At 32.0% G+C, this 14,638-nt stretch overlaps 2 protein-coding genes across 5 annotated transcripts; one reads left to right on the top strand and one right to left on the bottom strand.

Moving 5' to 3' along the window:
• Window positions 1–768: 768 nt before the first annotated feature.
• LOC8287187 (probable indole-3-pyruvate monooxygenase YUCCA10) lies at window positions 769–3,948 on the top strand. 2 transcript variants are annotated; one of them, XR_003079327.2, is made up of 5 exons: window positions 769–1,595; window positions 1,764–1,997; window positions 3,102–3,224; window positions 3,350–3,573; window positions 3,699–3,948. XR_003079327.2 is itself a non-coding variant. In XM_002520643.4 (4 exons), the coding sequence occupies exons 1-4, from the start codon at window positions 984–986 to the stop codon at window positions 3,512–3,514; spliced, it is 1,134 nt and encodes a 377-aa protein (XP_002520689.2). In that variant the 5' UTR covers window positions 769–983; the 3' UTR covers window positions 3,515–3,702. The 2 variants fall into 2 exon arrangements, 1 of the variants encoding a protein (XP_002520689.2); XM_002520643.4 differs by having other exon boundaries at window positions 3,350–3,702.
• Window positions 3,949–4,090: 142 nt separating this feature from the next.
• On the bottom strand, window positions 4,091–11,113 carry LOC8287188 (protease Do-like 2, chloroplastic). 3 transcript variants are annotated; one of them, XM_002520644.4, is made up of 21 exons: window positions 10,758–11,111; window positions 10,515–10,667; window positions 10,351–10,401; window positions 10,195–10,268; window positions 10,017–10,080; window positions 9,802–9,846; window positions 9,397–9,504; window positions 8,726–8,803; window positions 8,524–8,590; window positions 8,296–8,354; window positions 7,956–8,055; window positions 7,116–7,195; window positions 6,930–6,986; window positions 6,438–6,541; window positions 5,735–5,822; window positions 5,555–5,640; window positions 5,399–5,423; window positions 5,221–5,292; window positions 4,892–4,942; window positions 4,754–4,814; window positions 4,091–4,678 (listed from the first exon to the last, which is right to left on the bottom strand). In XM_002520644.4, the coding sequence occupies exons 1-21, from the start codon at window positions 10,950–10,952 to the stop codon at window positions 4,431–4,433; spliced, it is 1,866 nt and encodes a 621-aa protein (XP_002520690.1). In that variant the 5' UTR covers window positions 10,953–11,111; the 3' UTR covers window positions 4,091–4,430. The 3 variants fall into 3 exon arrangements, with proteins under 3 accessions (XP_002520690.1, XP_048232263.1, XP_015575673.1); XM_048376306.1 differs by lacking the exon at window positions 4,754–4,814 and having other exon boundaries at window positions 4,091–4,697; window positions 4,815–4,942; window positions 10,758–11,113; XM_015720187.2 differs by lacking the exon at window positions 4,754–4,814 and having other exon boundaries at window positions 4,502–4,678; window positions 4,815–4,942; window positions 10,758–11,113.
• Window positions 11,114–14,638: the final 3,525 nt, after the last annotated feature.

Here is a 14,638-nt window from a genome sequence, read left to right as displayed (position 1 = left end):
GTATCTGCTATGTATATATATCATTCCACATTAAATCACAATCGTAATTTGTTATTATATTCATAGTTAATTATGCATACGTTGAACTTTTATTAACCGTCAGATCATAATTATGTGGCAAAAGTATAAATCTTTCTTTTCCTTGTGCAAAAACAGTAGTTCGAACATCCCAGAAAAAAACGTCAAAGAATATATAAATTATAAATATTGAATAGTTCAAAGAAATAAACAGGTTAGTTAGTTCTCCCAACCTCTAATAGAGGGTCAACTCTTCTATTTATATATATATATATAATAATAGCAAAAACTAGAATTTATAATGATAAGAAAATAAATGAAGGAATCTTATAGTTATTATTATTGGCTTCTTTTTTCTTTTCTTTTTTTCTTTTCTTCAATTAAGAAAGGAAAGAATCTTACTTTTTATTTTTAATATTTTCTTTTCTTTGTCCTGTTGTTTGAAAACATGGTGCTAATTAGACTAATCTTTACCTGGCTGTAACCATACCCCTCATAATTTGAATTTATGATATGCCACTTGGAGGACATATAATTATTTAAATTTTTTAACTAATTTAAAAATATCTGAATTATTTAATATTAAAATATAAAATATATATATATATATATATATATATATATATATATATATATATATATATATTATTAATGAATATGCAAAGTATATATAAGAATTAGCATATTAAAGTCAATCTATGGTTCTAATTTGACTTTTGTCTTGTATATAACACCCTTAACAACTTCATGTTAAGGTACCAGAAAACTAGGTATAGCCCTATAATCTCACATGTTTTTTTACACCAACACTTTTAAATAATAGCTTTATCTTTAAGAGAAAACATCTTATAAATCCAGATCTCCTCCTCTCTTCCACACCCATAACCTTTTGTCTGTTCTCTTATATTTCCAAAAGTTGAAGTGAACAAAAAAAAAAAAAAGAAAAAAAAAAAAGGAAACCCAAAATGCAAGAGCAAATTGCAATTATAGTAGGAGCTGGCCCTTCTGGTCTGGCAACTTCTGCATGCCTAAACCTGTATTCAATCCCTCATATCATTCTTGAAAGAGAAGATTGCTGTGCTTCTCTTTGGAAGAAATATTCATACGATCGTCTCCATCTCCACCTAAAGAAACAATTCAGCGAGTTACCTCACATGTCTTTCCCTTCTTCTTGCCCTACTTATATCTCAAAAGATCAGTTTATTCAATACTTGGATGGCTACGTTTCTCATTTCAAGATTTCTCCTTTGTACCAAAGATGTGTTGAGTTAGCAACATACGATCAAGAAACCAAGAAATGGATTCTTAAGGTCAGGAATGTGAATTCTGGTGATGTTGAAGATTACTCTGCTAGGTTTTTGATCGTGGCTAGCGGAGAAACTTGCGATCCTTTTATACCAGATGTTGAAGGACTGAATAGTTTCAGTGGCGATGCTCTTCACTCTACCCAGTTCAAAAACGGCAAGGCTTATAGAAACAAGAATGTTCTGGTTGTTGGTTCTGGTAATTCTGGTATGGAGATCGCATTAGACCTTGTAAATCATGGTTCCAAAACTTCCATCGTCGTTCGTAGCCCGGTAAAAATTTTACAATATTTGATTTTTTACTGAAACTATACAGCAGATTAACCGACATGAGCCTTAATCCTCTCACATATAAGTTAATGAATTCATCGTACACCATCTATCTAATTAACGGCCGTTTTTTTTGTTTTTGTTTTTCTGGTATCGGTGGATTTGTTGCAGGTTCACATTCTTTCTAGGGAGATGGTGTACTTGGCTTTGGCTATGTTGAAGTATTTTCCATTAGGTTTGGTGGACTCATTGCTGGTGTTGCTTAGCAAGGTTGTATTCGGAGACTTGACCAAGTATGGAATGAGTAGGGCAACAGAGGGACCCTTTTTTATGAAAGTGGCTTACGGCAAGTATCCTATTATCGACGTGGGTACTTTCAATAAGATCAAGTCCGGGGAAATTCAGGTAATTTACAAGTTCAGTGTAAAAGACACAAAAATGTAGTTAAGCTAGACCTTTCCGCTTTCTAAATGCTTTTATTTTATTTTTCTATCTCACTGACTTTTTTTTTATAATTTTGATTATGGTTTAACTCCAATAATAGCCAAATTTATGAAGTTTTCTGACGGGTCCTTCAATTTCTGAATTGAAGTAGTTGATAATTCTGATATCGACTTGTGAACATTTTATAAGAAAATTGATATTCAAGACAAGACTTTTCCTTTTAGCTTATGAAGTTTCATTCACATACTTGATCTTTAGATTTAAGAGGTAATTATTCATCGTATTCTTATATTGTAGAGATGACTTGACTTTGTACCATATATTTGAATTGAAATGAGTTGGCGTATAAGAAGAGTGCATGCACATTTTTTATTGGTGAGGTAGACCTGACCAGTAGTTCTCCGTCAATGTTGTATTGTCAGTTCACAGTTCATCTAGAGATTAAACCGGGAACTTAGTCTCTCATAAAAGGTCCAGCCTCATCATTTAAGATCCAACGTTTTTTAGTTGGTTTACGATTTTGAATCATTACTTTATCTTCGGTTAGATTTTGATTCAAATTATAATAGAATATAAAAATGTAAAATATTTTTTGAAAAAATATCTAAAATTCATTACATCTTTTTATTTATTTATTTATTTATTTTCTAATATATGTTATAATAATTGCATTAGTATATTGTACATGACATTAAAATTAAGAATGAAATATTTTTGTGTATAATCAATATTTTCTAATACAAGCGGATCAAATATAAAAATAAATTTAAGCTATATATTTCACTTTTAAGTTCAATAAGGAATTGAATCTTACTTGTCCCTTCCCTTCACGTTCCGCGCTGGTCTCAAGTTCGGCCAGTGTGATTCATAGTTAAACTAACCCTTTGGCCAAGTCTTGGGTGAGCTAATTGTTGAAAAGCTTTTAAAAAAGAGCGATAGAAACTTCTCAGTGATTAAATATAATTATTTTTGGGATCACCTCAACTCCATTGCTTTCACTTTCTTACAAAAGTATGTCACCAAGCCATATGAGAGTTTTTTAATTTTTTCTCCTTGTGTATGCAGGTCTTGCCTGCAGTTGAAAGTATAAGAGGCAATGAGGTAATATTTAAGAATGGCAAGTCACACGCATTTGACAAAGTCATTTTTTGTACTGGCTTCAAGAGATCGACAAATAAATGGCTGAAGGTAATTTTGTTTTTAAAAAAAAAAAATTGAACAAAAGGAAAAAAGGAAAAGTATTTTCAAGAACTGGAAGGCAAAATCCTAGATATGTTAATATATATGATCAATCTAGTTAATGTTTTGAGCAGGGGGATGATTACCTTTTGAATGAAGATGGAATGTCAAAGCCAAGTTACCCAAATCATTGGAAGGGAAAGAATGGCCTCTACTGCATTGGACTGGCAAGGAGAGGGATATATGGAGCTAGTGCAGATGCACAAAACACAGCCGACGACATCAAGTCACTTCTGTAGTTGCATAAAGAGTGTTCAATTTTAGCAAGATTTGCCTTAAATAAGTGTAGAGGCATGCGGTTTGTCCTTCTGATACTTGTGTGCATGTCTTTTTTCTTTTTTTCGATTTAATTCAGAGACTCGGGATGTGTGCATGATTTGAGTAAGCTTGCCTTCTGAACATATTACAACAATTTCTTTTAAGGTCTTGCACTGGAGTTTCATCGTTAACCCCTTGTCTAGCGCTCCGCAGCCAATGAGAAAGTTTTCAAGCAGACAAGTGAGATCCTTTTGAAGAGAAAGGTCGGAGTTTTTCAAGTCAATTCCAGTTCAGCTACTCTTCTTTAATAAATGCAATTGGTTTTCTTTACCTCGGAACCCCCAAAGAATTGCAAATGCAGGCAGTTAAAACATCAGCATCATAACAAGGAAAGAAATATCTCTTAAATGTGACACCAACCTACCACGGTCCTTTCCCTTTCTTAATACTCTTTTAACTCTAGGCCTATCTATAAGATATTGCTACTATAAAACATAACAGATTTTATCTAAAATTGCATGCTAGTTACTGCTCTTCCATTCGTATTAAATCAATGATAAAGATAATTTAACTGTCCATTATGGCAAGTTAGTACATCAAATAATTTGAAGGCTGATTGCAGCTCCAACTGTACACAATTATGCTCTCTCTAACCTTTTTTTTTAAAAGAAAAAAAAAAAAACTGTTTTGGAACCTAACCACCCAAACAAAATTTTTTTAAAGCAAAAAATGAAAATAAAAATGAAAGTGAAGAAATAAAAACTGTAAGAACTCATGCAAGGGGCCTAAAAAATGAGCAGAAACTATGGCGTGGCACCAATTCGCAGGCTGCCATGCTTCCCAATTATGACAGGCCCTTCTCTAAAAATGGAACACCAAGGTCTCAAGACTTGGTAATTACGCCCAGAGGATTCCGTCATTGCCAATTTCCAGATTTGAAACTGGACTGTCACCAAGTGCATCTTGTTCTGCTAATTGGTTGTCTACTTGTGAATCCACGTATGGCTTCAACAGATCAGGAGATCGTTCAGATGGTATCCCATAATCTGTGAGGATACAAGATGAAGCAGCGGTAGCTGGTTGCCTCTCCAACACGGCGAGATAATTGTCTTCAAACTCAAAAACCAAATATTTGTCCTTGCATGCTGTTCAAGAACATGGAAGCTTGAGAACAAAAAGTAGAAGCAAGGATTACAGGAAAGGGATGATAGGTCACTTACAATCGACAAGATAGGCAAGGTGATGGATATTTTTAATACGAGTACCATTGAACTTCAGTACCTGAAATTGAATGGTCCTTCAAGTATTGCATATACAAATTGGAAGAGTTGGACGACCAAAGTGAATAGGGAACTTGCCTGCTGATTGCTCATATCCTCATATCCAATGTTGACTTCATTTGCTAAGACCTATCAAAATATAAATTAAGGAGATAAAAGCAAGTAAATAAATAAAGCAAAGTTTTATGGAAGTCAAAAAATTAGCATGAAGAATTAAATATCAAGGAAAATAGTTAGTCCATGCAATAAGATATATATGCTCTATCTTTTAGATATAATCATCACCAGGAAACCTTTACCATTCCATTCAAAGTAGAAGAGATTCTAGTGTTTACTATTTTCCATAAGAGGAAATTAAATGCAAAAGAATTTCAAGCTATTGCTTGACGAGAATGCAAAAAGCTTACCTGTGATAGGATAACAATTTGTTCCCCTTTGAACCTTGCCAAAGAGTAGCGTGCTTTTGCTAGAAGCTTCAACTGAGCACAAGATGGAAAGAATTAATTTGAAAAGAAAAAAAGCATTTGAAAGTAACAGCATTGAAGTATATTTGATTACAGATGTCCTCTAGTTTTCACTACTTACCCCTATAGAGCCTTCACACTCCTCACTGTCACCAGGAAGGAAGTGACAAAAATAAAAGAAACAAAATTTATTATTAGCATATTACTTGTAACAAGAGTTTTCTCTGTGAAAAAAAATTTCATGCAAATTGCTGAAGCGCCAGGAAGCAGTACATACTCTATCAGCGGTTCTGAAAGAGGGGTAAACACCAAACCAGCAATTATTAAATAAGAAGGCTGACCTCCATCAACATGATAGGGAACCTTCAACCAAGCACATAGAAGTTAAATTTTAGCAAGCATTTAAATATAAGAATTAGAGCAAAAAACGAAGCAGCTAAGATCCTAATGGCATTACCAAGTGCACTCTGGGATTCAAAACTACTTTAACCTTCATGAATGAGCCTGCTCTAATGATACCAAGTTCTGCCACATCACCAGCAAATCTGTGTAAAACAGCCTTACACATATGAGGAACAATCTTAAGTCTAGATATCAAAGAACAGTTTGCAGTAGCAAATCCCTGAAGAACAGTTTCTACGTGTTGTGAAAGACAGGGAAAAGAACAATAAGAATGTGGGTTTCAATATATTATGCATACCTTGTCATATTACAATTTAATGAAACTCAGAAGCCTAAAATAAAAATGCAGTTATGGACTAATGATTGAAGTAAAGCCAGTTCCAGTCAAGTCCTTTTACAATGCCACAGTATAACTGTAGTATAGCTAGCTACGAAGCAGACATGCTTTCTTTTGCATTAATGTTGAAGTATTTTTGTCAGAATCTGATCATTAGTATCAAAATATATGTATCACACAATATATTCCAACAGGAGATGCCCCCTTACATGTGGCAAGAAGTTGGGATTGGCAAGCTACAACTGTGACCATATATCCCACACGAATTTGCAATTTTGTACTCAGGTTACGCTCAAGCATTAAGGCAACAACATTGACTAGATTTGACACTAATACAGGCAATAAAATGAGCGGACAAGAAAAAGAAAAAAAGAACAGGCAGCATCTTGAAACAACTTCGGCACAGAATAAGGCACTTTACTTTTGACTAATGAGATAACGGAATGCAATGCGCTCATTTGATCGAAAGGGCACTGTTCCTTCACACCCTACATTAACATCATCAAAGCTCACAATCACATCCCCCTGAAAAGAATGACAGCATCAAATTTCTGAATACAAGTCTAAAATGTTAAAAAAATAGTGACTCAATTGCAGAAAATCCATTGCCTAAACAGCAATTACACTGCAAGTAATGTTGGTGAATCTGACCAGGCTTTCAGTAACATCACATCAAATAATGATAATGTAGTAGCCTATGCAGAAGAAAAAAGAAAAATCAACAAATTATAAGCTCATGGCAACCATGGACCAAACTATGAATTACGCCGTTTGGAACTAATATGAAACTATGCTCAGCTTGACTCAAAGCCTTTTGTACATGCCAAATTGATATCAACTGTCCTTTAAGACATTATTTGACTCAGTGACCATATATCAAAGCAAGAACTTGAAGCTATAATGGCCAGATTACCTCCTTTAAGACATTATTTGCATCAGACGTTGGTTCAATTCGCCGTACCAGTACACCCTGCATAGGCCAAGTAAATCACTCAGCATACTTTACCAACTGACTATGAAGTAATTAGCAATGGGTATTATATGAAAGGAAATTGTAGAAAATGACTGCAACAAGTAAATTTGAAAATGATAGACATACCTCATTAGACTCTACTTTTAGGCATGCACGTAATGCCGGATTCTCCAACTTTTGCAACAATACACCAAGACATGGAAAGCCTGGAAGATGAACATTAAAAGTTCAATTAAAATTAGTTTAAGGAAATTTTGTTCCGTCCATTATTACGTAATAGAATGCATATTATCTGGGATTCAATTTTACAGTTTCCATAAAGAAGGGGGGAAGGCTTCTGGAATAATCGCATATCATTTGGCATTATAAAGCTCCAGCATAGGTTGCAATCAAAACCAGGTAATGCCACTAGGTAATCGAAAAATAGCAAGAATATCCAGAAAGCAATAGGATGTGGTAGAAGTTAGAAAGATTTTCAAAACCCATTCCTAACACTGTAAAATATCAATTATTGAAATTCAACACTTATTTGATAAATATAGACTCGTATAAATTCCTTATACACAAAGAGGGTAAGACATATCATCTTCCCAATAAGAAAAAATATGAACAAATCTAGCTATGCAGAGACCAGCCTGTATAGATGCAAAGGCCTTAAAAAATGATATTATGGATCATGTAAAACAGATAGCATACTAGATGGATCGTATAGAAAGCCAATTAAGTGAAAAGGATGAAAATACTGACTATTCGTTTAGGACAGGTTTGTAACAAACACTTAATATTTCTGAAGTTAGTCAAAATAAGATGAAGCTTTTGAAGGTGCTTGTTCCTTAAGATTGGAAAGCACCCTATTGCTTGTCAACATCCAATTCTTAGACAGTGAGAACAAAAATAAGAATATCCAGCACAGGAAACATGCAAAAAGTCACCATATGGATACAGACAAGATATGAGGTATCTCACCAGTGTATTTCCCATTCCTCTCATAATCATTTAGAAAATGAGATACAACAGTTGTTGGAATCACATATCCGATATTCTCAGCTTCTTCAGATCTGTAAACCTAAAGTGAAGTGTCTCATGAAAACATAATAGGGGACATTGCAGGTAAAAGATCAACAGATTTTGAATGTAACAGAAACAGGTAAGGAGAAGTAGCAGTTGATAGAATTATGAAGACTTCTACTAACAAGCATGATGCAATTCATACCGGGAACTATGAACTAGAGATGGTTTGGATCATGCTATATGTATAAAACAATATCAAACCAGATTAACAGAAACAGCATGCCAAAGAACGTACCTGAAATGCCACTCCAATGCACTCCCCTTGTTCGTTGAATGCAGGACCACCACTATTACCTAAAATCTAGTAGGTATAAGCAGTGGCTATCACAAAGATGAAACGATGCCTCAATAAACGAGAGAGAGAGAGAGAGTACACAATGAGGCAGACAAATGTAAGCAAACTCGAAAATCTTGTGACATTTTTAACACAAGGATCTGAAAATTGAAGATGGAATCCACTAACCAGGATTTATTGCTGCATCAATTTGAATACCCAGCAAGTCTGATGATCCATGAGCATATGATGTAACCTGCAGTGGTAAAAACATGGAACATGAATTTGTTCAAACATACTGCTCAAAGACATAGCTAGAGATCAAATGAACAACTAGTTACATGTTAGAGAAGTATTAACAATCATAGTTTTCACAGTGGACAAGTCAAACCTCTATACGTGATACAACTCCCTTTGTCACTGAAATGGTGTCTCCTCCAAGGGGATATCCCACAACAGTTACTGCATCCTGCTCATGCATAAAAAAAGTGTTAGAAGAAGTTTAAAAAGATAACCAGAAAGCTATTCATACTGCCAGAACTTGAATATCCAACTTCTAAAATAGAATGAAATCATACTACCTCAGATGAACATGTCAGCACTTTTCACAACTTGCAAAGCTACATAAGCTTGGTATAGGTGGTAAATTATAATATATTTTACCAATCAGAAAACCCATCATAAAGACACCCAAAAGAATTTCCTTTGCCTCCCAATATGTGGAAGGAAGGAGCGGATGGTAAACCTCAAAACCGATACAGGTGTAGACTAAGTATCAAATCAGTCTTCATCATCATGTCATATTTTGTATCAATTTTGTTTCAGTACATAGAAAAAGAAATAAAAGAATCAAAAAACTGATATAATTCATCTTTGCAACTTTGAAAGACTATGCAATATGTTAAATATCTATAATTCTTAACATTAATCATTTCAGAGAAAATTAATAACTTTTTACTGTTTCAAATGCACAGGAAAAACTAAATGCATAGAAATGAGAGTATAACATGCCATAGGAGCACAAAAATGATCCCATGACTCAATGTAAGAGATAACTTAAACCTGAAGACGTGGCAAGTGTCCCAATTGGAGTGGTTCAGCTCCTTCCCAAAATTCCTTATCCTTCACGGAAAGTAATGCTATATCACAATCTACACCTCTGGCTAATACCTGCACGTTTGATCACTGAGAGGAAATTAAATTTCAAAATCCTATCAATATCTCCTAGGGATAAATACCTGAAACAAGGCCAGCTTAGGTAAGCATTCATTACTCTGAACAGTGAAGTAAATTCAAACCTGATCTATCAGGGACTGAAAAACAAAACGCTTTTCTGCCTTCAAATACTATAGGGTGCAACCCAAATAATATATTTTAAATAAGAGGTTCAATCACAATTATGGATACTGAGCACATTTTATTACACCCTATTAAAAATCTCCCAACTTTAGGACAATAGAGAATAACCTTAGCGACATATTTAGTATCATCTCCCCTTCTCTTTACTTTGACCTGCGACATGTTAAAAAGGTGAATTAGCATGCTTTCAGCAACACATCATATTACAAACTGACCAAAAAACACAGATAGTCGACATGAGCCCTTGACTAAATTAGCGAACAGCCAAGAAAATGGAAGAATATTGATAAAACTGTGAAATTAAAAGTATTAGAGTAATTTACTTGTGTATAATGTTCAACACAATGCGCATTTGTCAAAAGCTTTCCATCCCCAATCATGAACGCACTGCACAATAAATTTAAGAACAAATGCATACATCAATTGAATATAATATTATATAGAAATTAACAGGTAAGATAAAAAGAAATAAATAGTTTTAAGAAAATGACTAAAATTTACCTTCCAGTGCTTGTATATTGCCTTTGCTTTTGCCAGGGAAGGGAATAATCAGGTGCGGTATGGGTGCAGTAAACCTAAAATAAATCAAAGAAGCAAGATGTTTTACTATCAAAGAAAAAACTATGGAAAAAGAATTATGAGAAATTAATTACTGACCTTAACAACAGCATTTAGAAAAGCCATATCCTGAAGTTTCCCTGATTCAATCTGAACATAGATTCAACAAAGAAATTGAAAAGAAAACTCGTTAAATATAAATAACCTTACTTTCATAATAACTAAAAGAAATGCCACTTAAAACTGAATTGTGATTATCATACCTGAAGCTCGTTCGAATCAAACTGAAACTCTTTCTTATCTTTTCTTTCCGTTCCAAATGACTTATAAGCCACTGATTGAGCTTTCCCTCTCTCTGCTTTACCACCATTTTCATCGCTATATAAATTACTCCTCTTACCTTTTAATTTCGCATTCTAAAATTGTATCAAAGAAACAGCAATAATCAGAAGATTTTTAAACTAAAACTATGGAGAAAGAGATAGAAATTAGGGTTTTTTGTTCACATTTCTGTTGTTGGATTTATCAATAGAAGACGAGGAACCTCGCTTTGAGTTACGTCCGCTGTGATTGATAGCTTTAGAAGAAGTGAGGGATCGATGATGTGACGTAGCGAAATGGCGCTGGGAAGTAACATAACAGCGGAATTTAACGGTGGAGGTCAGAGCTGAGAAGCAGCAGGTAGCTGCAGCTACAGCCATTACTGCAGCAAAGCTTGTAGAAGAAGAATAAGTGCTTGATAGCTTGCTGTGTTCACTTCACTCAGCTCAAAGTTTCACAGTTTTTTCCTTTTTCTTTTCTTATCCTCTGCTAACGAAATTGGATTGGATTAGGTTACAGATTTTGGCGCGTCGCTTGTTTTGACCAATAGGATTGTTTTCTTCAATGCTGAGAACTGAATAACGAACGATGACGTTTTCAGTGACCGACGGGTAGTGGTTTTGGGCTTAAATATAAGGCCCGCTTGGAAGTTAATGTAAGTGTAGCTTTGAGTTCTATTAGCGTACAAATGGCACGGAATAGGAATATCCCACCCATAATAATGATTTAAAACTGGAAAATTAAAGATCCAAATTTTTATAAGCTAGTTATGAGTATTTGAATTAGTTTATTAATTAATACTTAATTAGGAATTTTTAAAAGATTAGGATAAACATGTATAAAAGAGGGCAATAACCTAATTTAGAAATTGAAGAAACATCATTAATCATTTCATATCAAAGATAGATCTTAGTGCTTCCCTTTCTTCACCTATTGGGTTTTTTTTTTTATAAAGATTGTCTCTCAAAGAAAAAAGAAGAAATAATGATAGTCTCGTTAAATTCTTAGAAGTTTTGGCCATGATTAACGACCACATACTTACATTTTATTGACATTTTCTATTTTATATCCTCCAGTTTATTTAGCTATAATTTCAAGTTCCAACCTATGGGAACCAAAATTATAAACCAATGGTCACTCTAGAAATGGTAGTTTTAACTTACCCCTAACTAGTCGTTCCGAAAAAAATTACAATATTACTATTTTTTCTTCCGGTAATGGGCTTTACTCGTACTTTTATATATACACGTAATATATTTAGACAATAAATATTATAAAATTTATAAATTTAAATTAAATTAATTGTTTAATATATCACTGTCAAAATTCAAAATTATTTATTTTTTAATTAAAAATTTTCTAAATGTATCATTTTGAATGAGTAATGAATTATGATGTTTTCTTATTTTAAAATTATTCCTATATATATATTATATTTAATTCAAACGGCATAATTTATTAATAAATTAATTTTACTATTTATAAATTTTAATTAATTCAATTCAAAATTCTTTTAACTTAAAATGAAATTTTAAATTAACTTCTAAAAGATTTTTACAGATATTTAGAATATATTTTTCTACAATACCATATATTAACTAGAATCATAATAGATCGAACAGATTTAACATAAAATGATAAATAAGAATTTATTTTTAATATTTTTTTAATTCTAATTTTAAACAAGTTATTAAATAATATTATATTCTAACTCAAGCTATTTATACTCAAATTCACTTTAGGAAATCAAAATCGAATTATACCAATAACTTTAATTTTTTATTAAGTATCTATTTATTCGATTTAATCCTTTAAAATGCCATAATTAATTTGATTTTATTTCATTTTAAATTTATATTTATCAAAAAATTCAATGATGCCGTTCTTTTTAATTTATATTTATAAGATTCGTTATTTACTTAGCGCCTAATTCAGTTTGATTTTAAAATTGAATGCTCGTGAATCATGTCTAATCTAAATATCGATTTAATACTTATGCCTAATCCGACCTTTTCGTTTGCACTGAGAATCCATTTAGTAAAGTTTTGACCACTTCTTTTAAATGAATTTGACCACTAAATATACAAACCTCTAGTGAGATTATCCAATAACATATTGCCACTTAAATACGGGTGCAGTACAAATAGCCTTTGAATTTCACATTTAAAAAATTCATTATTAATATATGAAATTAAATGATTTGTGTTTTTAAAATCCCTATTTGTGCTCTATAATGCAACCAGTGACCCACGTGGTGGATAAAAGTTAACTTTGGGTTAACCATTTGCATCGTTATTGTTAACTTTGGGTGCAACGTTTTTGGTTTGTCGTTTCTTTGTCACACGCTAATATAACGCGAGGACAGTCCAATTACATGAACCAGGCGTTTCTTTTTCTTTCTTTTTTTCTTCTGAACTGCATTAGCCATGAACTATGATCCATTAATTAATAATTACAACTCATGTTTTCTTCAAAAGATAATTACAACTCGTGTAACAACTCAACACAGTAACGTAACGTCAAAAACTACAACAGAGCGCTACTATCCTTTCGTATCCCTTAACGGACACGTGTTCCTCCAAGGACCACGTGGCATCCCTCAGAACTCTTTGTTTTGTTGGGGCCTGCTTATTTTATTATTCCTGGAATGGTGCCACAACACAACTGTCGGACGGCAGCAAAACGCACAATCAAGGCTTTATTTAATAGTAACCCTTTTTAAATCCTTGTAATTACTAATTACTAAATTTATGACAATGAAATAAATCCAATTGTGTCTGATCAACAAAAATTCAAGAAATAGAAACGAATATAAAAAATGAAAAAATCTATAATTGAATTGTAAAGGATACTCCCTTGTAGAGGGTTTAAATGAAATCCAGTAAACAATTTATTTAAGTTAATAAATTAGTTCTAAAATAGAATTTTATTTATAAGTGAACTCTTTTTACTTAGTACATTATAGGTTTATATGATATATATAATTGTAGAAATATGTACCCTTACCTAGTTTAAATTTAATTATTTTCATGTAATGTTAATCTAGAAAGAAAATTATAAAAAGAAAAATAATTTAATTTAACATGTTAATATAAAGATTCAAAATAAAAACATGTGGACCTAATATTTGTTGTGCTAGTCAAATTATACAATGTCCAATAAGACATCTTAGTCATTTTATATTATTATTGTGATTTATATTAAAAGTGATTTTGAGATTATATTTTGTAGAGATAAAAATAGTTATAGTCTTATCTATTAAATAAATTTATATTTGATATATATATTTTTAGAGAGACTTATTTAAAAGATTAATATTCTCTATATGCTCTCTGTCCCATATGCATTTGCCAATCATTATTTTCTCTAAAATTCTTTATAGTTCATCTTTCAAAAAGTGGAGAGTGAATACTAATAATCTTTCTACTTATAAAAAATTATAGATCTAAAAGGAGATTTAATTTTCTGCTTAGAAAAAAATTATGAATCTAAATGGAGCTTTAATTTTCAATCTTGTTTTATATCTTTCTATTTAATAATATGATCATTGGGTTAAATATGTTAGGTTAGTTTTTATATTTAGTTTAACATTTTTATTTATGGATGAATCTTGTTATTTATTTATTTAATGAGCGGTTCTTTTACCTCTGTATGTTTATTAGTTTCAGTTATTATTGTTGATTGACTATCATATTAATTTAATAATAATAATTGTTATAAAAATATTTAAATTGAATATATTAGACACACAGTCTTTACATTTATGTTGGTAGAAGAAATTTCAGTTACATTATTAGTTTGAGTGCCTAAAGAAAAATGTACATCACTATTTCATTCATTAGATTTAGACTTAAAATAAAATAAAAATTATTAAGTAATTGACTAGGCTAGTTAATGTCTTTTAACATATAGTTTGCATACATTATATCATTGCATATGTACTTTATAGTTTAGTTTATTTTACCTTACTTTATGAATATTTTTCTCTCAAAATATTGATTTACAATGTATTGTTTTATGTTGATAATTGGTATTTATAATAAGTAATTTCATAGTTACTCGAGAG

The sequence above is a fragment of the Ricinus communis genome, chromosome 1, assembly GCF_019578655.1.
Source record: "Ricinus communis isolate WT05 ecotype wild-type chromosome 1, ASM1957865v1, whole genome shotgun sequence".
Taxonomy (NCBI): Eukaryota; Viridiplantae; Streptophyta; class Magnoliopsida; order Malpighiales; family Euphorbiaceae; genus Ricinus; species Ricinus communis.
This window is presented reverse-complemented; position numbering and strand designations above follow the sequence as displayed.

Coding starts and splice junctions, on each gene's coding strand:
- LOC8287187 (XM_002520643.4), top strand. CDS start 984: ATGCAAGAGCAAATTGCAATTATAGTAGGAGCTGGCCCTTCTGGTCTG. Junction 1,596..1,763: donor CCATCGTCGTTCGTAGCCCG/GTAAAAATTTTA, acceptor GATTTGTTGCAG/GTTCACATTCTTTCTAGGGA. Junction 3,225..3,349: donor CGACAAATAAATGGCTGAAG/GTAATTTTGTTT, acceptor TGTTTTGAGCAG/GGGGATGATTACCTTTTGAA.
- LOC8287188 (XM_002520644.4), bottom strand. CDS start 10,952: ATGGCTGTAGCTGCAGCTACCTGCTGCTTCTCAGCTCTGACCTCCACC. Junction 8,355..8,523: donor TGATGCAGCAATAAATCCTG/GTTAGTGGATTC, acceptor ACTAGATTTTAG/GTAATAGTGGTGGTCCTGCA. Junction 5,823..6,437: donor CGTTATCTCATTAGTCAAAA/GTAAAGTGCCTT, acceptor TGTTTTACACAG/ATTTGCTGGTGATGTGGCAG.